At 31.8% G+C, this 24,437-nt stretch overlaps 1 protein-coding gene across 1 annotated transcript; it reads left to right on the top strand.

Moving 5' to 3' along the window:
• The first annotated feature begins 14,701 nt into the window (after positions 1–14,701).
• Positions 14,702–22,654, top strand: LOC125072674 (PRKCA-binding protein). The gene is made up of 12 exons (XM_047683333.1): positions 14,702–14,814; positions 15,739–15,792; positions 15,872–15,928; positions 16,484–16,567; positions 17,867–17,978; positions 18,555–18,683; positions 18,976–19,208; positions 19,533–19,707; positions 20,237–20,430; positions 20,502–20,654; positions 21,662–21,764; positions 22,298–22,654. Exons 1-12 carry the CDS (start codon positions 14,768–14,770, stop codon positions 22,652–22,654), a joined length of 1,698 nt encoding a protein of 565 aa, XP_047539289.1. The 5' UTR covers positions 14,702–14,767.
• The last annotated feature ends 1,783 nt before the right edge of the window (positions 22,655–24,437 follow it).

Raw genomic sequence — 24,437 nt, forward strand, 5'->3', positions numbered from 1 at the left:
TAAATCACAAATTTTAAGAACATTACAATCACAATTATAGTCGATTAAGAATTACTATATTTTATTAACGTTTTAGACGAATTAATTTACGACATAAGTGTATTTCTTTCTATTGGTCGTGCTTGTATTTTTTCGTTAAAAAATATATTTTCACGAAATACAAACCAAAAAATCGAGGTGCCTTATTAAATAATAAAAAAAAACGCTTTTACGCACGTTTCTATTTTCGTCGAAATGTGTAATCGTGAAATAAATTTAAGGTGAAAGTCAGAACTTTTAATGTATTTTTAATTAGATTTGTCGAACAATATTTTAATGGTATGCATTTATATCGTTTATTTAAATAGTTTTACGGAGCCAGTTTTAGATGGATTTATTTTTAATTTTATAATACGTTTCTTTTTTTTAAAACATAATTTTTGACAATGTTTAATTTTATTTTTCACTTTCATTTGTTAGTTTTATAATATTTTCAATGTACTTTTTTTTATTTAATGCAAAACTTCGTCTGAAACTGGTCTTTTAATTACCTACTTAGACGTAATTATGTACCTTCATTAAGAATTAAGTTATTATGATAAGTTTCTTGGAGGTTTAAATTGATATAAAAATACGTTTTAAATCTTCAAATGATTTATCGTTCTAATGAAAAAATTAATTAATATTTGTTTAACAATATTAAAAAAAAAAATCTTTAAGAATCAAAGCTTAGAACTTTTTTTTTTATTATTACTGCATTTAAAAATCGAAGACATAAATATGATTTATCATTAAAAAAAAAATATATTGTGATTAGCAATTTTCCCTTTAAAATGTAATTATGAATTTTTTGTATTCCAAATATTCTTTAGAATAAGCTAGATTTTCCATTTAATGTAATTTCTAGGATATGTTTTATTCACACGTCATTATAATAAGTTTTGATTGAGTCTTTATATAATTCTTCGAAATAAACGTCATGGATTGAACTCTTTGTTTTTATTTACAACAATTTTAAGACATGAAAATAATTAAAATTAACAAACATTCTTTATAACTAAAAATTATAAATAATAAGCAAAAAAAAAACAATATGATAAGATTAAAAAAACATGTTTAACAAAGTTTACAAAAACAAAATACTTATAGCTAGCATCAGAAAACCACCCAGGTTTGCAATAAATGCTAACATAGAGTTAAATGTAAGTTCTACAGAACATTAATGCAAGTTAAACATGTGTATATAACTTACTTAAAAAGTATGATTTTAGTTTCTTCTTAATGTTACAAGGAAACATAAAATATTACTACAACATGCATCACACATAGGATAGATAGGTATACGCTATACTCGATACCAATTCTAAGTGATAATCTGGCACATGTAACCTACTCCTAAGGCAGAAGCAGTAGAAGAAAGACTTAGTCCAGAAGTAGCAAATTTACAGACTATTCTGTTCATACCTGTTGCACACACGATTTGGCCATTACCAATTAACTAACTACCTCTCATCAACTCAGTATAGGTATATCTTCTGAGTTCCTGTATATTCGTTATAAATACCATAGACAATTCAAGATCACAACCAATGATATCACGTTAAGTATCGTCAAAGCTGGCAATATTGTCTTTACCGATTCTGGTATTTGATGAGGCTTTAGTAAATGATGACGTCATTATAACCAATTTCAACGGTGGTCAATATCGAGGGATACAACTACAACAACGTACAAAAAGCCAGAGATGAATTTGCATGGCAGTTTATAATATTTTTTGACAAGAAACTAACAATTGAAAACTAATGATACTACACAAACTATTTAAAAATATACGCTCAGGCAGAGATGAGTGGGTTGAAGTATGGGGGCCCCCTTTCACGAGGGGCCCGTAGCAACTGCTACTCTTGCTACGTGATTAATCCGGTACTGGTGAGTACGCAAACATAGGTGCTCTCTCTAATAATCCGGTGGAACTTTAAATCCGATACGACCGGAAAAAGTTTACGCGCAGGACCAACAGATTTACTTGCTTTCCGAGGTACGGGAGTATACACACTTCCAAATACCAGGCTCCGGGCTATTGCTGACAACTTTTCGACAGAATACCTAATAACTTTTTATCGATTCCACCTGAGGTTTGAACCGGAAACTCGGGATCTGCGGGCTTATTTCTAGCCTCTTCTAATGAGGCAGTCAGGTTTATTTACCAACTTCAGATATATTAAGACACACTACCAGCTTGAGCTGGTTCTACGCCTTGATGTAAATATTTTGTTTGAGGTTCATACAAACTCACTAACTTTAGTAGGAAGGTACCACCCACTCATCATACATTCTCCAACAGCAATTTTTAATCTTGTTATGTTCTGGTTTGAAGGGTTAGTGAGCTAGTGAAGCTACAGGCACAAGGGACATAACATATTACTTCCCGAGGTTGGTGGCGTAATTTCGATGGTAGCAATTTCGATGCAATATTTAGAGTGTGGATATGTATAGGCAGTAGTTACCACTTACCATCCGCTTAACTATATAATAAAAAAAATTACAAAAAGCGTACAAATAAGTTTTTTTACATGAAGTTATTTATTATTTCAATTAAAAAACAAACATCTCTAACGCCATCTATAATTAGAGTAACACATTACTATGATTCTGCTATTTAGTTTCAAGATTTGATACTAGATGTCGCTAGATGTCTAACTTGTAATTACAAAGTACGGGTACTAGGGGTCAATTTAGAACAAATATTTGGCCAAAATGCATTAAACTTAATAACTTCCTCTTACCGCATCATACGATCGCAATATTCCCAATGTACAGCCTCAATGTTAGCATAGCCATAGGTTGAAGTGTTTCAATTTCCATGTCTCGAAAATCATGGAAAGCATTGGTCATGTACCTGATTTCCGTTCTTGACGGATTACTGTTATATCGGATTATAAGACCTGATAAATAATACACCTATTTTTGCATACACACTTGATCACTAACAGAGAACCTGTTTGATGTTCCCACACATTTTAGCCATTTGAAAGCCGAGCTAATTAATTTTTTTATGGGTCCGATACGGGCATCAAAGTCTCGGAATCGACAACCCTATACGCCACAAGACCAGGCAGTTTTACATACTAAATATTAATGTATACGTATAAACATGCTCTAGATTCGTATTACTAGAGCGTGACTTGATATATGTACATATGTATCCCATCAAAAACATAAATGTAAAAATGAGAGCCAAGTTAAATATTATGATATATACCTTGGTTGTTGTCTTCAACGACAAAAGAAGTGAGATCTAAATTTGTGCCAAGTTAATTAGTCCTTTCTGAAATTTATTTATAACTACATAAAATATCATTTCTTCTTATAACTTGGGGTAATATATTGTTGCCTAAGGTCTGACTTGGCTAGTTCTTATATGTTTATAAACACAAATTGTAGTTTGTGTTTAGAATAACAAATTATAACTCAGAACATCTAAGAAGAATGGAGGACAGCTCAGTATTGCTTAGTTAGTATTAACGTACATTAAGAGCTGCGATGGTCCAGTCACTAGAAAACATGAATCTTAACCAGATATTGCGAGTTCATATCCAGACAAGTACCATTGAATATTTGCGTGCTTAATTTGTGTTTATAATTCATTTGTAATAGGCTTAGAACTTACGAAGGCTATAATATAATTTGTATATGAGAACTAGCCAAGTCAGACCTTAGGCAACAATATATTACCCCAAGTTATAAGAAGAAATGATATTTTATGTAGTTATAAATAAATTTCAGAAAGGACTAATTAACTTGGCACAAATTTAGATCTCACTTTTTTTGTCGTTGAAGACAACAACCAAGGTATATATCATAATATTTAACTTGGCTCTCATTTTTACATTTATGTTTTTGATGGGATATCACTACTTTTTGTATATAAATTATTAGTAGGTACTTATTAATAACAAAATTAATACCAAATGGTTTTTGTTAAGCTATTCTATTTTCTTATGTTTACGGGGTATAATTGTCTTTTTTTTGAAACGTTCTTATTTTTCTTGTAGGTACCTCTTAAATGTTCGAGTTAATTGCACATTCAGTGTCCGGATATTTTTTACGCGTTTTCTGTTTATACTTAATTTGCCCAAGTAGGGGTGGTATAATGTGCGCAGACGGTTGTACTCTACAATAGAGCTCTCTTGTGTCTTGATTTGACTTGGACCTAAATTGATAAGATGTACTCCATCTAAGTTTTTAACTCTAGAGAGGCCAACGTAAGCCTGCTCTTTACTAAATATAGAGGAGCCTATGTCGAAAAGAGCACCGTCAAGGCGAAAGCCTTGTGATTTGTGTATAGTAGTAGAATATGCTAAGCAAATAGAGAATTGTTTCCTTTGAACATATATGTACATTACTTAATATCTGTAACTTGGTTTGGCTTCTAGTTCGCAAATTAAATTATGTTTAAATTGAATTGTTATTTTACATGCGCTATTGCTGTTGTCAACGTTCCTAATGTACCTTCTCTATTTTTCCATTGGACCCATTCACCAGTCCTTTGCTGACATCAGCATGCTTACTCGATACTTCATTTTTTTTATTACAGTTATTACAGGAACTAAGTATATAAGTGTTCCTATAGACCCAATAAAATGAAAAATTATAATAAAATGATAAAAAATTACCAGTTTCAGATTTTTTCCTTTATATTGGCCTAATTATCTACCTGCATGCCAAATTTCAACTTTCTAGGTCACCTGGAAGTAGGTTATAGTTTTGATCTATAGGTCAGTCAGTGATAAAAATGACGATTTTTAGACGTTAATATCTAAATAACCATTTGAGATGCGTTTATGAAATTTGAAAAACATATGTATCTCGCCAGTCTCAATATATGAGCCAAATTTGACACATTTATGTCAAATAGTTTTTGAGTTATGAGGAAGTCAAAAGTGGCTCCAAATGGTTCGTGTAATATTACACACGGTGCTGCACGCCAGTTCTGTTACTAGAACTTGGCTGACACGCTACCGCGTGTCTAGATGTGAAACTAACAGTTACATTACTCTCTTACATTTATTAAAATTTATAATATATGTTGTCCCATACGACTTATCACCTCACAGAGTTTGATTAAAATCGATACAGTAATAAGAAAAAGCTGCGTCGCTTACGTCACTTCGCTTAGTAATTTCCATATGCATTCCCATAGCAGAGATGTCCTAGTGGTTAAAACATATTCTGTATCTTAACCGATATTTGCGGGCTCAAACCCAGGCCACAACCATTTTTCATGTGTTTTTAACTCATTTAACGTTCGGTTGTAAAGGCAAAAATCGTGAGGAAATCTACATGTGTCTAATTTCAACCCACCAATTTCAACACACCAACCCGCATTAGAGTAGTATGGTGGAATAAGCTTCAAACGTGGTATGGCGTTAAACCCTTCGCGTGGGAGTGTTATACGCTATTTTGATGCGTATATCTTTTCTGTTTTAATTCTTATTATCAAAGTCGCATTGCAGATTCTAACATTCCAACCCGCATTGGAGCAGCGTGGTGGAATATGCTCCAAACCTTCTCCTCAAAGGGAGAGGAGGCCTTTATCCCAGCAGTGGGACATTTACGGGCTGCTTATGTATGTATGTGTCCCTTTGCTGGGCTAAGGCCTCCTCTCCCTTTGAGGAGAAGGTTTGGAGCATATTCCACCACGCTGCTCCAATACGGGTTTGTGGAATACACATGTGACAGAATTTCGTTGAAATTAGACACATGCAGGTTTCCTCACGATGTTTTCCTTCACCGCCGAGCACGAGATGAATTATAAACACAAATTAAGCACATGAAAATTCAGTGGTGCCTGCCTGGACTTGAACCGGAAATCATCGGTTAAGATGCACGCGTTCTATCCACTGGGCCATCTCGGCTCTTGAAACATTACACAATGATAAAATTATATCATTAAAGTATTACTATAACTATTTCACACACACATCCTTGACCACGTTACTTCATGAATATTAATACACTGACACAGACAATACGTTGCAAAAACAAAATTTAAATGCAACTCATGTATAATGTATGTCTATTCTATGTTACTACTGTCTACTATTATTTTAAGTAGCTCAAAGGCTCACCTCAATCATAACCTGGGCCAAAAGAGTCTTTAAAAAAAAAAAAAGACGAAAAATACTTTTTAAAGTAAGTACTAGGTACAATGATCAGGTAATGGCAATGGTATATACGCTTTTTATAATCCGTGGGCGGGCGGGAATATCACCTTAATGGTAAGTTACGTATAGACATTGGTGCTGAAAGAATTATTGACATTTCCTAATATTACCAATGCTTTACCAACTTTTTAAACCAAGATGAGAAGAAATGTTAATGTGCCTTATGCCTGCAGTTACACAGCCTCACTCACTCTTAAAACCGGAACACAACAATACTGAATACTGCTGTTTGGTGGTAGAATATATATATTTTTTTTTTATGTTATAGGTGGCAAACGATTAGGAAGCTCACGTGATGGAAAGTGACTACCACCGCCAATGGACATCTGCAGCACCGGGGGGCTTGCAGGTGCGTTGCCGGCCTTTAAGGAAGGAGTACGCTCTTTTCTTGTTCCCGTATCGGTTCGGAAAAACCGCCGGCGAAAGCTGGTTCCACAGAGTGGTTGTGCGAGGCAAAAAATGTGTTAAAAATCGCACTGTTGTGGATTTTCGGACATCTAGGTGGTGCGGGTGATATTTGGAATTTTGACGAGATGTCCGAAGGTGAAATTCAACAGCCGACATTCATTAATCCGAACAATTCCAAATATGATGAGAGGGTGGGACCTACCCAGACAGGCTTGCACAAAACCCTACCAACAAGGATATCTTCTAATGAAGATATTAATTATTATTATTTTGATACTATTTTAAATACCAGTTTATAAATATTACGATATTAATTAACCAAGCAGTAACCGGTAGGTTTATATACATAAAATTTATTAAGACATAAACAGGTTTAACAATATATTAGCTAACAACGATCATATTACACTAGTAGAACCATTCTATAAGACCGCACTTCGTATCTAACACGTGAAATGTTGATAACCGACTAAAGGTACACACGCAATTTTGATACGTATCGACTTTAAATGTTATAATTACATTAAAAAATATCGCATATCACTCTGATATTTCATCGAACTCTGCGGTGAGTTCACACAGAACAGATCTAATAGAGATTGGTCAAAAGTTTCAATAGCTCTAAATATCGTTTTTAGAAATATGCATGTGAAACTATTAAGGACGTGTCTGCAAATATATCTCTGCTTGGCGAAGGTTCCTGGCGAGAAAAATTGTAGTTCAATCCGCCACGCCGGTTAATGTTGAACATGTGATAGAATTTCATTTAACGATATTATTTACGATTTCAGCCAAAGTGACCTTTCTCAAGGAAGACCGCAAATCTCAAGGAAGAGTAGTAAATTCTTTCGATTAGCGCTACATCTGGGTTCTTTAGTATAAAGTGGTAAAAAAACAATTATATTTACGTTAAAATTTTCTATGTAAATTATAGTCTAGTAGATTACTATAGACCCTGCTAGGCTCTGACCAGTACAAAAAGCCAGAAATGAGATTGCCTGTCAATTATATACTACTTATATTGATAAGAAACTAACAATTTAAAACTGATATCATTTATAATAGAGAGACTTCGTTGTTCTGACTTATATTGATACAGTGATAAATTATCAGCGCTGTACTCAAAAATAATTAATATACACTACTTAACGAATGGAATTAAAAACCTCAAGACTAAGATGTTTCCCTATACAGTAAAGCTAATGTATAGTGAAGCAATTTGTCATTCAACCGAACGATTAATATGGAATGACAAATCAATAGACAATAATCAACTGAGATCTCGGCTCTTAGAAACTAAGGCTGTGTTTAATATACAAAAACAAAACACGTAATTAAAACAATTATTATTATTACTTAAAATTAAAAACAATTTTCTAACTATTGATAACTTTTAAATATACGACTTATATATATATTATTTTCGATAAAATGTAGGTTACCTTGACTTTATTTCAAATGGCCACACCCGTTTGTTAACAGCTAAGATATCTATTTAAGGTAAAACACGTTTAAATAAGTTATAGAAATTACAAAACAAATGATTTAACGACTTATTGAGTAGATGAAGTATAGGAATTCTAACACCTATAAAAATCCCTATTACTTTTAAATAAAATTATTTCACAGTAAAAAAAGCAGTTCCTAAATTAGAAAGACAACTGGCCTATCTTAAAAGTTAAACAAATATATATATTTTATGATGTAAGGATTCTAAAGACTGGAATTTTCTGGAATTTAAAAGTTATAGTGGAATAAAGAAACATATATGTACTTACTAAAATGCACACGAAAAAAATTACACTTTTTTTGGGCACTCGTGTTAACAGGAAATGTTACCATGTCATTACACCATTTTTAGATACAAATATGTAGTATCCGATTATTTATATAATATCTAGATAGAGTGTCTTGGTGTGCCACTATTTTATTCGACGCGTTATTTTTGACATTCTACCAATACATATAAATAATCTCAGTTTGTAGTCAGTCAGTTATAGGTATAACCTGAGAACGAAGCAAAAATGGAATAGGTATTTACAATATGTTTTTTAAACTTTTTCCCCTTTTTTTCTTATTATAATTAAAATCTTAAGGCCGTAGGGAATTCAAGCCTCCGAGATGCCCTTGATCTCTCTGCCTCTGCATTTTTAGTCTCTGCTCGCCGTAACCATCTATACCTAGACCTAGCCGTTCAATTAGTTTGGCAGCTTTATCACCGTTTAATTCTATAAATTCTTTTCGACGTCTCGAAGCTACAACTGGATCAAAAATCCACGGCTGCGATTCGTGGATGACGGGAAAACCAATCAGATTCGTTTGTAAAAATGTTCCTATTGGTCCCACGGGTTCGGGCTGGACGCGTTGATAAAGCAGTGCGCCCATGCATAAGAATATCTGAAAAAAAAAATTAAACTTATTAATTTCATATCAGTCAATCAACTAAGAAACTAGCAGTTTATTTTACTACATTTAAAGAACTTCTAAATCAATTAAGTATTTAAATCCCATTTAAACTACGTAACGTTCAAATTGCACAATTTCAAACTGACGTTTGTCTTAAATTATATAAATTAAAATTATATACACTGTTTTAAGAACAAAACTTAAAACGTAACGTAGCGTTTCACTAATAACGTAAGTAAAACGTACTTATTAATATTTACTCACCCAAACCAATTTTATTTGAAATTCTCGCTATTAATACAATTTAAATTGAAATTATTTGTTTATACCTATTCTGGCTTCATTTACGAGTGAAAAAATATTTAAATTAAAATGTTTTGAATAGTAGCTGTTAGATTACCTAATAGAAATTAAATAATACATAGATTTAGTTGGGTGAAGCGTCAACTCTCAGTCCTGCGTCTTTATGAAAATACTCAATCTGATCTGATACTTAAAATTATTTACCTACTCACACATAAATACACAAAAAGTTTTATCAAAATAGGTCCTGAGGAAAAATTGACTGACATAAACGCGTAAAGAATATTTATATATATAAAGATTGACAAGTATCTTTCAGTCTGTATAATTATTATTATAATAATCGTCATAGTCAAACTACACATTTCTAGTAACACGGACTTTGTCACATCTTCATAATCAATAATTATAAATTGAATTAAAATTGATAAAAATGATTCATTCTTTCTGGACATTTTGTAAAACGTTCGAATTTCTTAATTACAAAATATTTAAGAAATACAAAAAAACAGGGTTTTAATTGTGAGGTTTATGCAGTAGTTTCACTATCGAATGCGTTAAAACGACATCCCTAACGTTATCGAGTCGATATCTGCACTAAGCATGTCAAATAATCCACGATAACCAAAATACTTAAAAGTTGGTAGTAGGGCTTTAAATACACATTTTAATTTTTATAATTATATAGCACGTGATTTTTAATCTAATATTTTTATCACTATTTTTGAAAACAATTTATAATTACGATCACATATTTAAAACATATTATTTAAAATTTAACTGTTAACAAAATTAACGGGATAAACCTTTTTGGTGATTAGCACTCAGAATTTTTACGATTCAATAAAAATAAATCACTCATTGTATAAAAATTTACGTAACTAAAAAACGAAAATACGTACATAGAATAAATACATTTTTTTGCTGTTGTTACACGTCCGATCACGAATGGCGACTTGTTTATTGTAACTTTTACAAAGCAATTCAGATTGCTTAAGAAACATAATGACTTGTAATATTACCGTTACGAAACTAATCGTTGCCCCCGGCTTCGTCTGCATAGATCAAGACGTGAAGAAATCGTTAATTGATAGGATTGAATTAATAACTCATTCATTCTTCTTTCATTAGAAATATTATTACACAAAGAAGGTCAGACGGATTAGTGTTATCTTTTTATTTCGCTTACATCCACTGTTAATGTATTATTAGTGTTAGTATTATTCTGATACAAACATATCTGACAGTCGAATGCTCGATGCTCGGTCAAATCATAAAAAATATCAAAACCGACTTACGTCATTTTGCTTCTCATCAAATTCAAATATATTTTATTTGATTTCGTAAACTAACTTTTGAATCATGTTTTAATCAGGATTGAATCGAACGTTGAGTTCATTATCTTCTATTCTTCAAAAATCACACTTATTGTAGCAATAATAATTGTAATAATAATAATACTTTCGACATTTCTATTTCTATTTATTTTATTAGGTATTAGGACTCTACTGCCAGTTATGACTTTTTTGGGCAAAGGTATACAAGACTAGGTATATAAGACTAAATTGATTAATTTATCTTATTTTTTAATTTTTAGAAAAAATAGCCTTGATTTAGGCTTGGATAGATATGAATTGAAAATAATTGCCTTGTTAATCTGTTTGAAAGGAGCAAATATGCGATTTTCTTGCTTGTTTCTTCTCGCTGGAGGCTGTTTTAAAAAACGACTGTAGTGTTTAAATATTGAAGATTGAAAAACGCTTAATTGTGTATTTTATAGTGTAGCTATTTCTTGAAAATATATCACTTTCGAAAATATACATAGCAGTCAATGTGACCACAAACGTGTGAAGGAAATTGTTGGTTCTTCGAGGCCCTTTCAGGATGGAGGCCCTGGGCACGTGCCCCATGTGCCCTATGGTGAAGGAGGTAATGTCTCCAAATCAAACATCCAAAAGCAGAAATGAACATGACACCGTGATTAAGTCACCCAACTCTATATGAGACCATAGCTGCTTTTATCCAAAAGATCCGTAATACATAGACCAGGCTTTAAACTAGCATTGTTTGTTTAAAAGTAAAACATCCCACTGATGGTCTAAAGCTTATCCCTTTGGAGCATATTCCATCACGATGCTCCAATGCGAGTGTTTGGATATACACATGCGGCAGAATATCATTAAAATTAGACACATGCAGGTTTCCTCACGATATTTTCCTTCACCGCCAAGCACGAGATGAATTACCAACACAAGTTACGTAATAATACATTTGAATATTGTAATTTTTTTAAGGAATATTTTAACTAATGAACCTGAGTTCAAAACGCCTTACAAAACCTCGCAATACACACCGTTTTAATAACATATTGCATAAATATATATATTCATAGTTTGCTATATTAGTACACTTAACTGGCAATTGTGGCACAAAACTGGCAAACGTTGGAAGCCAAGTATGGTCTAAATTATAGAAACAGAGAACCGAGGGCTACACTGGGTAAAACCTACCCAATCATACAATAATTAATGATCTTGATTAATATGTAATAATGGATGTCTCACATTGTGTTTAACACGTAAAATTCACAGAAAGTAAAACTTGCAACTTAAATTATGTTGGTATGATAGGAAAATAAAGTACAATAGACACTCTTTTTTCATGTTCATAAATTTGTTTTTAATTTATTTCAAGCGATGTTCTGGATGAGACTGTCTCACGGTGTATAATACAAACCTTCTTAACAGGAGAAGGGTAATTGGCAGTAGCGGCACCTTTCGGCTTTCCTTTTAAATATAATTTTTTTTTTTTTTTTCTCTTTATTTTGACACAAACAGTCATTAATCTAAAAGTACAATGATCTAAAACTAAGTAACATAAAGACAAGGAGTGTCCAAACTTGAATACATTTAGAATATACATATATATTTTAACAACATCAGTTTGAAAAAAGTGGTGAAAGTCGTCTAAACAGAAATGATACATACCTTAAACTATTAAATAGAGAACAAGTAAATAAGAAATTATATAAAAAATAATTTTAGTCACTAATACATTTAAAAAACACAAAAACAAAAAAGAAAAAACGAAAAGAGAAAAAAGAGATGAAATATTTTAATATATTATAAGTGAAGTTTTCCTGCGATTTTGGTTTTAAAAGTATTCAAGGAATTATTGAAGAGATCAATATCATTAAATTCTTTGTTATAAGTTGTAATGCTACGTGAAAAGAAATTGTTACGGGTGTAGTTTTTATGATATCTGGGTGGTATGAGGGCATGTATATTTCTCGAGGGGCGACAAGGAAGTCGAGCTTTTATAATAAAGTTTAATAAATAGTAAATATAGTAATAGTAATAAGTTTAATAATAATAATATTTTCTATCTCCCATTATAAGGAATTACTTTTATTAAAATTTCGTTCCAATCAAGCGTAAACCACTGCCCTATTGTATTAAAGTTACGTCATAAATATGTCGCAGCCAACTGCTTAAATTAGTCTTTTAATTAACCGCCTAGACTTTACTAAGGGGCGCCGTTCAACCAGTGGCCTGAATTATACAGGCCAATACATCTTCCATTCATAGAATAGGAACTTTCGTAAAAATAATGGAATATAATTATTTGGTTAAATACAAAATATTTATAACATCGCGGCTATATTGAGATAGGTTAGGTTAGGTTAGGTTAGATTAAAAAATAAGAGACATTTATAGCTCGTAAGTTACCTTATTCTATGAACGGTAGATGAATTGGCTGAATGTCATTCAGGCCGCTGGTTGAATAGAGCCGTTTAGTAAAGGGGCTAGGCGTTTCATTGAATGGCTTATTGACGTAGTTGCCTGCGACTGTGGGGTAAAAGTTAGTTAAAATATAGCGTACTATCAAATATTTTGTATACTAACAAATATATTTTTACTACTTTTTAATATTCCTAACATCGTGGTAAAATATATAAAAAACTTAATCAACCACAACTTTCACCATTTTCCCAGTATAACTTCTGACACAATTCTTAATACAGACTTCATGAGAGAAAGGTAAATAAAATGTTTGCACCAATATAATATTTAACGACTTTGCTTCGTTTCATTTTGTTTTAATGTGACCGCCGCATTCTAATCGACGTAGGTAACCTAAGCTATGATATATATGATAAAACATTTTTAAACTTTAACAAAAGATAGATTAATAGGTCGTATCTACATTTTTTTAAAACAAAGTTATATTATTTATTTCGATAAAATTTATTATGACTTGTCACTGGACACTCCAGAATTTCAACCAGAGATAAATATAGGATAGAACATAATACCTTATCTGACTAAACATATTGCTATCACTTTCTTATGTAAGGGGTTAAACACGATAGCAAGTATTTAAGTCAAGTAAAATCGGTTCCAATGGTATAAACTCATTTATATAGAAGATTTACCAGGATTGTTATGGAGCTCCGTACCCGTAACCGAAAAAATATTTTTACTTAAAAGGAATATGTCGTTTTATTTGAATTTTCTTTGTTTTTATTTTCTCTAATTAAACCTAATAGCGTATTAATGAAGTCAAATCAATATATTGTAATTTTTCCTTTTACATTTTCTAAATTATCTTATATCCTGAAATTATCCGAAACAGTCGGATAGTCAGAAATAATTTTGTATTCGTAACCGTATTTGAAACCGGTAAAATACAGAGATTGGAAAATACATATCCATAACATCCTCGGTACAGATTATCAACACCCCTCGGAATAGAATACAGTAGGGGAGCACGTGACATGACATTATATTGAAGCAACAATAGCGAATACAAAGTCAAAAGTGGAGGCAAATTCCCGGTAGACCGAAATGACGCGCCTTTTTGTTGATACGATAAATTTGCTGTCACTTTAGTTATTAATTATTGACGCATTAACAAATTGTTAATTACCATACACTATTAGGAATTTGCGTTGGCTTTTAATTTTGAATTTGCTTTTATTCCTTCGATATAATGATCCGTGCGCTAAATCTGCTTTTTGTTTTTTTTTTTTATAATCTGAGGTCAACACACTATGATAAAATCAAAATCAGCTATAAATAATATAAAGAACGTGTTCTTTATAGTTTACTTTTTAAATTAATTTATTTCATAGTGTGATGTTGAATGCCTTTATATCTGTGTATTTTTATTTACACGTCATTTGAAGTAACCGCGTTGCATTACAAAATTCGTATAAATTAAAAATCTGTTTCAAAACCACATCTAAACTATTTAAAATGCATTGTCAGACAAATGTATGAGCCGGCAACGACCAATCAGAAGGGGGAAACAGGACATCTTTCCTTCTGACAGATCGGACCTGTTTTACCGACAGCCAGTCGCGTAAATACGAAAAAATCAATAATTTCAACAACCAAGTCTGTTTTGTGTTTATAGAAGAATATTAGTTTTAAATTAGGAAAATGATGCAGGAGTACGACGACGATTTCTTCTTCGAAGAGGACAAAATGTATGTCAGAGTTTAAAATTACTTTAAAACATAATTGTTATCGCAAAACCTTATCAGTGTTTCCCGTATGTTACAATTGTTTAGTTTTGTTGTGTATTTTGTGGTGCAGGAGCGTTTGTCGTCGGATACAATATTTAAAGGATCTTAAATACTACACCAACAATATGTTTGAGGACAGAATGTAATTATTCCCAATATTTTTGTTCAATATGTATTCGTAATTTACATACTTGGTTACATTAATGTAATGATTGAAATTAGATTATGAGAAACGTGCATTACACTGAAGTTAGCTCTTGTGGACTATTTAAAAATACATAAATATTAATTTATTTATTTGTTTTGATGTACTTAGTTTTAAAGTAGAAACTAGCCGTAACCTTAAATAGAAAAATAGATAAGTATTTCTTTACTTATAGACGACAGTTTCGTTAAAATAAAATCCAATAAAACTTAATATTCTTAATAATAAATCTTTATTTATTTCTTGTATCGATATAAATTTAACAACTCAAACCAAGAAACAGCTTACACTCAAGTGCGAACCTGTGATACAGATCATCAGGCCCCCAGGATATCGTTAAAACGTAGCAAAACTACGCCCGTCTTAACCCAGTGCGCGAAAAACCCGGTAACCGCGCGTTAGGGCGCCTCGCCGGTGATGGTCAAGTCTTGGACCATAGGTGAGGCGCCCTAGTTGTTCCTTGTTTAAATCGAGGGGAGATCGCTAGCGTCCGCTAGTACCCGGGCGCTTTTTATGTTTAAGACGGAGCTGAGCAAAACGTAGTGTATAATCACGTATAAAAACAAAACATGGAAATACAAGACGATGGTGATCTAATTAGATGTAGATAACATGTTGATTTATTATATATATATATATATATATATATATTGTTGATTTATATTTTTATTTCTGTTCAGTAAAACTAAACATGGAAACTTTAAAACGACTCTTTCGTTATCGGTTGACGACAGGTAAGTTTTAAAACGTTACTAATGAATTTATAATATGTAATGATTTATTTTTAAATGTTTTTCTTGTTAATTCGTGTAGTCTATTATTGACAATGGAAGAAACGAAAACAACAGGAGCCGATGGAAATTCTGACGAGTAAGTGACGTTTTTATTTATTTAATAAATAATTTGTAACCCTTTATATCAGACTTCCTCTGGAACTTAGTACTAAAGACCTTCGGTTGCCAAGCTTTCAAGTTTGACTTCATTTATTTTATTGGATGAAATCACAATCGTATTTAAAACCCGACCTTTAATCGCCAATTTACTTTCTGATAAGTCTTAAATAGAAGTTAAGATCAGTTAGATATTTTGACAGTTCAGCAAAAGTAAATAAAAGTATAAATTGTCTGTGTGAGACCATCACGCTAGAACTCACGCTGAAATATTCCTGTTTAAAAGTTTGCGATTAGATTTTAAAATTGGCACAATATTTAGTATACATATCTACTGTGACGAAAGCCGGAGATTTAATAATAAAACTTATTATAATAAAAACCTGATATACAGGAAATGAGTACCATTTTTAACAACAGTCTACACAGACGAGACCGCAAATATCTCATTTAACAAGTGCAAGTATGTTGTAACGTCAATGGATCGAGTTTTAGCTATATTAATGAAAAATTTTAATCTCTTATTCATTTTTAGACAAACACATACTCAAGATAGTCCTGATTGCATTTTCAACGATTTGCGTCAAGAGAGATTCATGATACAACATCAAAACCTCATGTAAGTTCTAGAAGATTCTACGTGTGATATCCAGCTACGAGTTAAGCTAATCATTTGAGTTTTAATAATATAGAGCTACTTTGTATAATAGAATTTCAGTGTGATTTTATTTCAACGCTCCCGACCCGCTCCATCTTCGGTAAGGTACAACAGATACAGATACAAACAGACGGAGGTTAACCATCATTAGTTCCGACATCATTATGAATATTAGCAAGGAAACCATTCGGCCTTCTTTTTTGTCGTCCTTAATTATAAAAGTTATTTTGCGGTTTAAAAAACTGATTTCTTTACTTCTGTTTTCATTGATTTTACATTTGAAAGAAAAAGGAACGCATTCCTTAACTAATGATCCCGTAAACTATTTTAAAAAAGGTATCATTCTTTATGGTCGTTCGTTAAAAAAAAGTTGATAGCAAAGAGGTTTAACGTATAATTAATTATCGATTATTATCGATTATTTAAATCGATTATTCATTATTATTGTCATGTAAAATAATTTAAATATAGCGAAGTAAGAAATGGACGGGTTCGAATGGTTTCCAATTTAGGAGTTGATCGAATAAATCTAAGTCGTAACCTTTAAATTCGACTGTAGTTTGTAGCAGCTTCGTGTTTTACATAGCTTGTGAAATATAATATAATATATAATTGTGTTTATACAAATAAAAATTTAATAAGCTTTTTTTTTTTATTCTAATCGACAATGCTCCTCCCCCCTTTCATCCTCTCAACACTATATGTCTCAGGACAGATGTCCGATTGCAATTGCAAATATTTTTGGTATTGTATTGTCTAATGCTAGCGCCACATATTCTCTAATCTGTTAGTTTGATTTACCTCTAGTATTGTAAAATCGCTATTGTTCTGTAGATTTTGTTGGATGTATTAATTCTAGGAAAACGAGTAAGCATATTCAAAACAATATATATATATATGTACTAAGAGGGAAAGACCAAACAGTTCAGTAATCCTTATTACCTTATTGAGTAGCTATTAACGCTTACTTAGAATAAAAAATGTTCGTAATATAAATTCTTGGAAGTTCTAAAATTTAAATATTATTTATGGTTGAATTACGACCACTACGAAAACATTAGCTTTTGTAAATTATCAAAGGTGTCTTAATATAAATCATTTCTATAAACGTATGTATATTTAAAGAATATAATAAAATTATATATTGGTATCAAGTGAAGAGGCAAGTTTAAATAATGTAATATTATTAATTTCTGTACAATATTAATCTAATTTTCATTAACTTTTTAACATTAAAACAAACGATTCGTAACGTTTCAGGGGAATGACTGTGACGTCCGGAAGTGTGGTTTTAAATAAAGACGAGAAAAATCTCATTGGTATCAGTATAGGGGGTGGAGCGCCTTTATGCCCTTGCTTATATATAGTACAGGTAAATATCGGTGATCAATTTGGAGTCGACATAGACATAACGTCCTTGTGACCGATTTCGTTTTCGGCGATCAAGAATGACTTATTACGGTTGATAGTGTGATTTACGCAAACACAAGCACTCTCTCTTTTCACTATATAGATAGACAAAGCCTTCTGCTTTTGCTTGGTGGTAGAGCTTTGTGCAAACCCGTCTGGGTAGGTACCACCCACTTATCATATATTCTGCCGCAAAGCAGCAATACTTGGTATTGTTGTGTTCCGGTTTGGAGAGTGTGTGAGCCAGTGTAACTACAGGCACAAGGGACATAACATCTTAGTTCCCAAGTTCGGTGGCGCATTGGCGAAGTAAAGGATGGTTAATATTTCTAACAGCGCCAATCTCTATGGGCTGTGGTGACCACTTAACATCAGGTGGCCCATTTGCCGGTCCGCCTATTACATAAAAAAAATCTGATCTCTTGTTTTGCGTCGTAAGTTTAAATTTTCGTCAAACTTAATTGTGATCTTTTATTTTGCGTCGTATTTTAAAATGGGTATAATTAGCGATAGATGAATGATATATTGAGTTTTTCAGATATTTGATAACACACCTGCAGCTAAGGATGGTACGCTTCAGAGTGGGGATGAACTTGTCGGCGTGAACGGTCAGAGCGTCAAGGGGAAGACTAAAGTCGAAGTGGCCAAAATGATACAAGCGGCTAAGGTAGAATTACAAATCAATATTAAATAGGTGATCTCATCCCTTCTCATTTAGTAAGAATCTAAGGTAAATAAAAATACAAATTCGTGTGTCAACAATCGTAAAATGTTAAATGAAATGAATATGATATATGTGACACCTAATATGTTTTTTCTCACAACATTGGTACTTTACGAAATTTTAAGATTATATCTTCTTTTTGCATCTTATTACACTGGCCTACCTTTATTTTTTGGAAGTATAATATGTTATAATAATTTATCATGAATCTGATACCAAACATCTCATCCTCCAGGACACCGTGACAATAAACTATAATAAACTCCACGCAGATCCAAAACAAGGTAAATCCCTAGATATAATAATGAAGAAGATGAAGCATAGACTTGTCGAGAATATGTCAACGGGAACAGCGGATGCGTTAGGTCTGTCTAGAGCTATACTCTGTAATGACACGTTGGTAGCGAAGCTGAATGAAATGAGAGATACAGAAACTACGTATAAGAGATTAGTGGAACATGCCAAAAGGTAATTCGAATTTGGAACGAATTATTGAGGAACGTAACCTTATACAGGAAATTTTGGAACCTTGTTAAAAAAATAATGTTGTTTTTTATAAATATAGTTATATAAAGTTTTAAATTAGTTTACAAATCATGATTGAGGGCTCATCCATAATATCATTTCTTCATTTGCTTTTTTATCATTCTTCTTATTTTATAACAAATGCTTTTATTGTATCCGTGTATTTTTTATTTTGAGCTAGTATTCAAATTTAGTAAGTATGCGCTTGTATAAGGAAAAAAATAATTTTATTGTTGATTTAACATTTATTTTCTATAAATCTTCCAGAATGCTAAAATCATATTTTGATGTTCTTCAAACTTACAAATCATTGGGCGATATCTTCGCCTCTATTGGTGTAAGGGAACCTCAAGCTAGAGCATCAGAAGCCTTTACCAAATTTGGTTCCTACCACAGATTACTCGAGAGAGATGGAATCAAAATGTTGAAGACTTTGAAACCAGTGAGTCGCTTCTAATATTTGTTTCGAATTAGATTTTGTTTAACAACAGTTTCACGTAGTATTAAAATATCTGGAAAATTGACCAACTGATCTTTGTTACGTTTTTTTATAATCCATGACTTTTCTTTTGTAATCATGATAGCTAGCTATAATATCATCATTTTTTTTAAAAACAATCGGCTTTTGTATGACACATATTCGCCATAGTTTTGGTTGTTTTCATAATTAATGATGCTGCGAATATTTACCAACAATATTTAAAAACATGTTATATTAAAATAAATTATGAATTAAATGATAATTGTTCATTATTTTTTTTATTACAAATAGCGAAGAAGCAACAGTATAAAACCTCATGTGATGAATCAAAAATGTTGATATCGCTAAACAGCGTCAAATATACATGCCGTATATGTATGTATTCAGTCGCAATTTTCGATATTTGTCTTTTGGCGAATCATTCCAATAGTATTATATTTCGTACAATTTAAAACAGACCCGAACGAACGCCCAATTTTTATGTTTCTAGATCCTAGCAGATATGGGTACATATTTGCACAAAGCTATCCCCGATACAAAGTTAACGATACGCAAATACGCAGACACGAAATTCGAATATCTATCATATTGCTTGAAAGTCAAGGAAATGGACGACGAGGAATACGGATACAACGCTCTACAGGAACCATTGTATAGAGTCGAAACCGGTAATTACGAATATAGGTAATGTTCCATTCATTCACTGGCTCCGTTCTATTGTTGCGTCATATGTTCAATCATTATTTTCATTCCAGATTAATCCTCCGTTGCCGTCAAGAAGCCAGGACCAGGTTTGCCAGATTGAGATCTGATGTTCTAGTTAAGCTGGAACTTTTAGACAACAAAAAGACGCAGGACGTAGCCTATCAGTTGAGGAGATTCATTCAGGGATTGGCAGTTTATCTCAAGTTAGTTATAGTTATCAATTTAATTGTTGCGATAATTCTTAAGTAGACTAAAAGAAGACTTCACGTCTAAGTAGACTGCATGCACTGTTAAGATAAAAAAAGTGTAGATTTTAGAAGATTCAAGCTCAGGAGCCTGAATCTCAGGTTAACAATGGACCATATCTTACGCATTCTATCATACTTAAGTTTATATTTAACTTCCGGTGATACAGGCATGGTTTTGGACATGTACGATAACAGTGGTAGTTGAACCACGGGGGTGGTACCATGGACAAGGAAGGGACCTCAAGGAATTAATTTGAATTTAATTGTACCACTTTTTTAACACATTATAGAAATTAGAACATTCTAGAACCATTACACATTTTTATTTTTTATTTTTATTAAAGCCCTTTTATTCCGAACCACAGTACAAATACCAAACAATACAATATTTATTTATTTATTTATTTATAATATGTCACGCAGTTCGCCGTGCCTCTTGGCATAGGCCTCCTCCAGCTCTCTCCATTGAGTTCGATCCTCCGCGACTCTAGTCCAAAATGGTCCCAGGGTTAGGCGGATATCGTCACTCCATCTACTCTTTGGACGCCCTGGTTTTCTGGTGTTCTCTCTAGGATACCAAAGAGTCACCTGTTGGCTCCACTTGTTTAACTTGCGCAACACGTGTCCTGTCCAGCTCCATTTTTGATGCTCTATGCGAGATATGATATCCGTAACTTTAGTCTTTCATCTGATTTCCTCATTTCTGGTCCTATCACTAAGCCTCGTTTATTATTTACATTACACTTAATTAATATTAATTAACAAATACAAACATGTTAAGTATTTTGTAGAGTAGGATTAAACTTTTAAGACAAGAATTTGTACAAATGTTGGTGATTTTTTATATATATGCTTTTCTTGCTTCTCCGAGACGCAAGAATGCATACGTACAGACTTCCAATTTCTAGACTCGGAGGAAGAAAAAAAGTAATAATAAATGATTACATTTTATTATATTTCAGTGAAACAGTTGAACATTTGAAGGAGAACTCTACCTTGTTCCCTGTTGAAGTTGATCTCTCACAGAACGCCTTCCAGTACAAATCTACAGCACAGATTATACAAGTATGTATACAAACTTTTATGTGTAGATTAAAGGATCGTGACTATAGTATTCTTAATAGGTGTAAGAAGAATGTAAATTGATAAGACATAGAGACGAATATAATAAGGAACCACAAATAAGAGAGATAATATCAATGAATGAAGAATTGTATCTATTTTATCAAACTATACACTTTTACAACTTATAATTATTTTGAGAATTATATTTACTTTGTAAACATGCATGCATTTTGATAGCTTTAATTATTTATATGTTTAGATATAATGTGAAAAGCAAAAAATAGTGACCAACAGTAGGCCACTAAGTACACGCACACTAGTCAAGTAGAATGACGCTTGGCGAGTGCCAAAGAGAGCTGTCACGCACATTAAGATAATAAAATTGGCTGGTTTGTTTTAATTCTTTTGTAGTACGAAACCAATATCTAGATATAAAAATTATCTATGTTTGATAGAGTATAAGTATAGAGCTAAGATAGATTTCGTATGTAGTTTGCAAAATTCCTTATTAAAGGTTCATCTTTTTATCATAGGACAGTCAAGATGACGACGAAGAAATAGAGTTCGGTAAAGAAATACAAGAATATCACGACGTATCTGACGATGAATCGAAAGACAATAAAGCGGCGAATCGTCGACAGAATCAGGACAAAGACACCACTGACTCTTCCGATCAACTGCTTCCTGATTTGACAGGTAGCTTAGACATTGACAGCAACGTCAAAAATGACAATGACAACTTAACGCTATTGACAGAATTAGGGTTGGCGGATACTAAGGCGGATGATTTTGGCGATTTTCAAAACGGCCTCGATGAATTTATTAAAAATAAAATCGAGACAGAAGACGTTTTTGATAAATTGTTGAGTGACTTAAACATTGGTCAGTAAAACTCGAATTAGTTAATTGATATAATTTTTTTTTATGTTTAAATTAATCCTTTTAACGTTGAATGTAAGCTAAATAAAGTCAGCTTTTGTAACAATTCAGATATTTTTTATGTTTGATTTTTTTATACAAATTTACTCGTTTTAAATTCTTATGATTATTAAATGTGTATGTTATGTCAATTAGGTGGATAACATACTTGGTGTTATAATATCTAGTCCTTAATATAAATATATAAAATAAACGTATACACAGTTTTATAAAAGACTTTTATTTACACACACAATAAAAATATAACATTTATTTTGTACTAATGAATTATATTCTGATTACTTAACAACATTTAGCGACACAATACAAAGGATCACAAACGGAAAGTCAGGCTGATTATTCAAATGGTTTTTATCGCCCAAAAATGTTACATCAATTATATTAAATGTTTGGCGTTCTATAACTCTAAATTCAAATTGATTAAAATATCAATTCTTAAATAATTTATATGAGGCAACACTTTTTAAATTGCTTTTTTTCGTAATTTATAAATAATACCTACGGTGCTAAGATAATTTTGTTTTAATTTGATTGTCTTAGCTTGTCCTTTTGCTCGTGATTAACCGTAAACATTATTTAAACAACGAAACAAATTATAGCGATATTAATTATAAATTAAAATCACATTAAAACCGATTAAACTATTAATCTCAATTTTTTGAAAATATATTTTGGATAAAATTTAATTATGAGTTATACTTAATTACTAAATTGAGTTACTCATACATTTATATGTGTTCAAAATGCTCAAAATGATGATACGCATGATGCAAAGGCGCGGGCTTGTGGTGCGGTTCGAAATAATGTTTTAGTCTCTCTATTTGGTGAGGATCCACGACCAGTGGAGTTTTCTTTGAATAGTGTTCGTGGACGTAATGCTTATGAGCGTACGGTAGTAGATGTAACACGTCCAACTGGTGGAGTTTCTTCAAATCGATCTCCTGTTTTAACTTGTGTAGTTTAGTGACAGCCTTCTCTTTTAGTACTTTTAATCCAGCGTGTACTTTTTCCGTTATTTTGTCTAATGTCAACGTCGCTGTTGCCAACTGTACGGCGATGAGAAGTGTGATCTGGAAAGACGTTGGATGGATTGGTACTTAATACGTGTTTTGATAAAATCAAATTTTATATAACAATATCGCCACTAATAATAATAACAGTTTAATTGTGATATTTATTTATTATATTAATGAATTCGTTTCTTTATAGTTTTATTGCATTTAGTTTAGTTTTTTTATTGTTATTTTCTTTGCATATTCTTTAAGTTTGTTAATAAATTATAATTATTCATAATATGTTAAATTAGTACATACATTATATAATGTTACAGATACAGCACAATACAGAGTATTAGATAAAGAAAGAGAATGGTCAAAATCCATTGGGAGTTTAGGGAATTGGTTGCAATGAAAACCTTTCGTATTGATTCTTTTTTTAACTTACTTAAAAAAAGCAGAAGATTTTACATTTGTGTGTGTGTGTTTTTTTTGTACCGTTTCAGCCAGTTTTTTATTTCATTTTTTATATAAAACCTTTCAATAAATTCTCAAACTTTCACTTTGTACAAGTTTCTGTTAGATGTAGTTATTAAAATTAATTAATTTTACAATATTTTAAAACCTTTACCTTTTGTGTACAATTCAAGTATAATAAATATATTAATTTCCAGCAAGTGAGAAAAAAAATATTTGAGGTAGTTTAACTTTAGGATTATATAATAATGATTAATTTTTT

Source organism: Vanessa atalanta, chromosome 22 (genome assembly GCF_905147765.1).
Source record: "Vanessa atalanta chromosome 22, ilVanAtal1.2, whole genome shotgun sequence".
Taxonomy (NCBI): domain Eukaryota; kingdom Metazoa; phylum Arthropoda; class Insecta; order Lepidoptera; family Nymphalidae; genus Vanessa; species Vanessa atalanta.

Bases quoted from the DNA above. Each gene is read 5' to 3' on its own strand.
- LOC125072674 (XM_047683333.1), top strand. From the start codon at position 14,768: ATGATGCAGGAGTACGACGACGATTTCTTCTTCGAAGAGGACAAAAT. The intron at 16,568-17,866 runs GTAAGTTCTAGA...GTAACGTTTCAG, and splicing joins ATACAACATCAAAACCTCAT to GGGAATGACTGTGACGTCCG. The intron at 19,209-19,532 runs GTAATTCGAATT...TAAATCTTCCAG, and splicing joins TTAGTGGAACATGCCAAAAG to AATGCTAAAATCATATTTTG.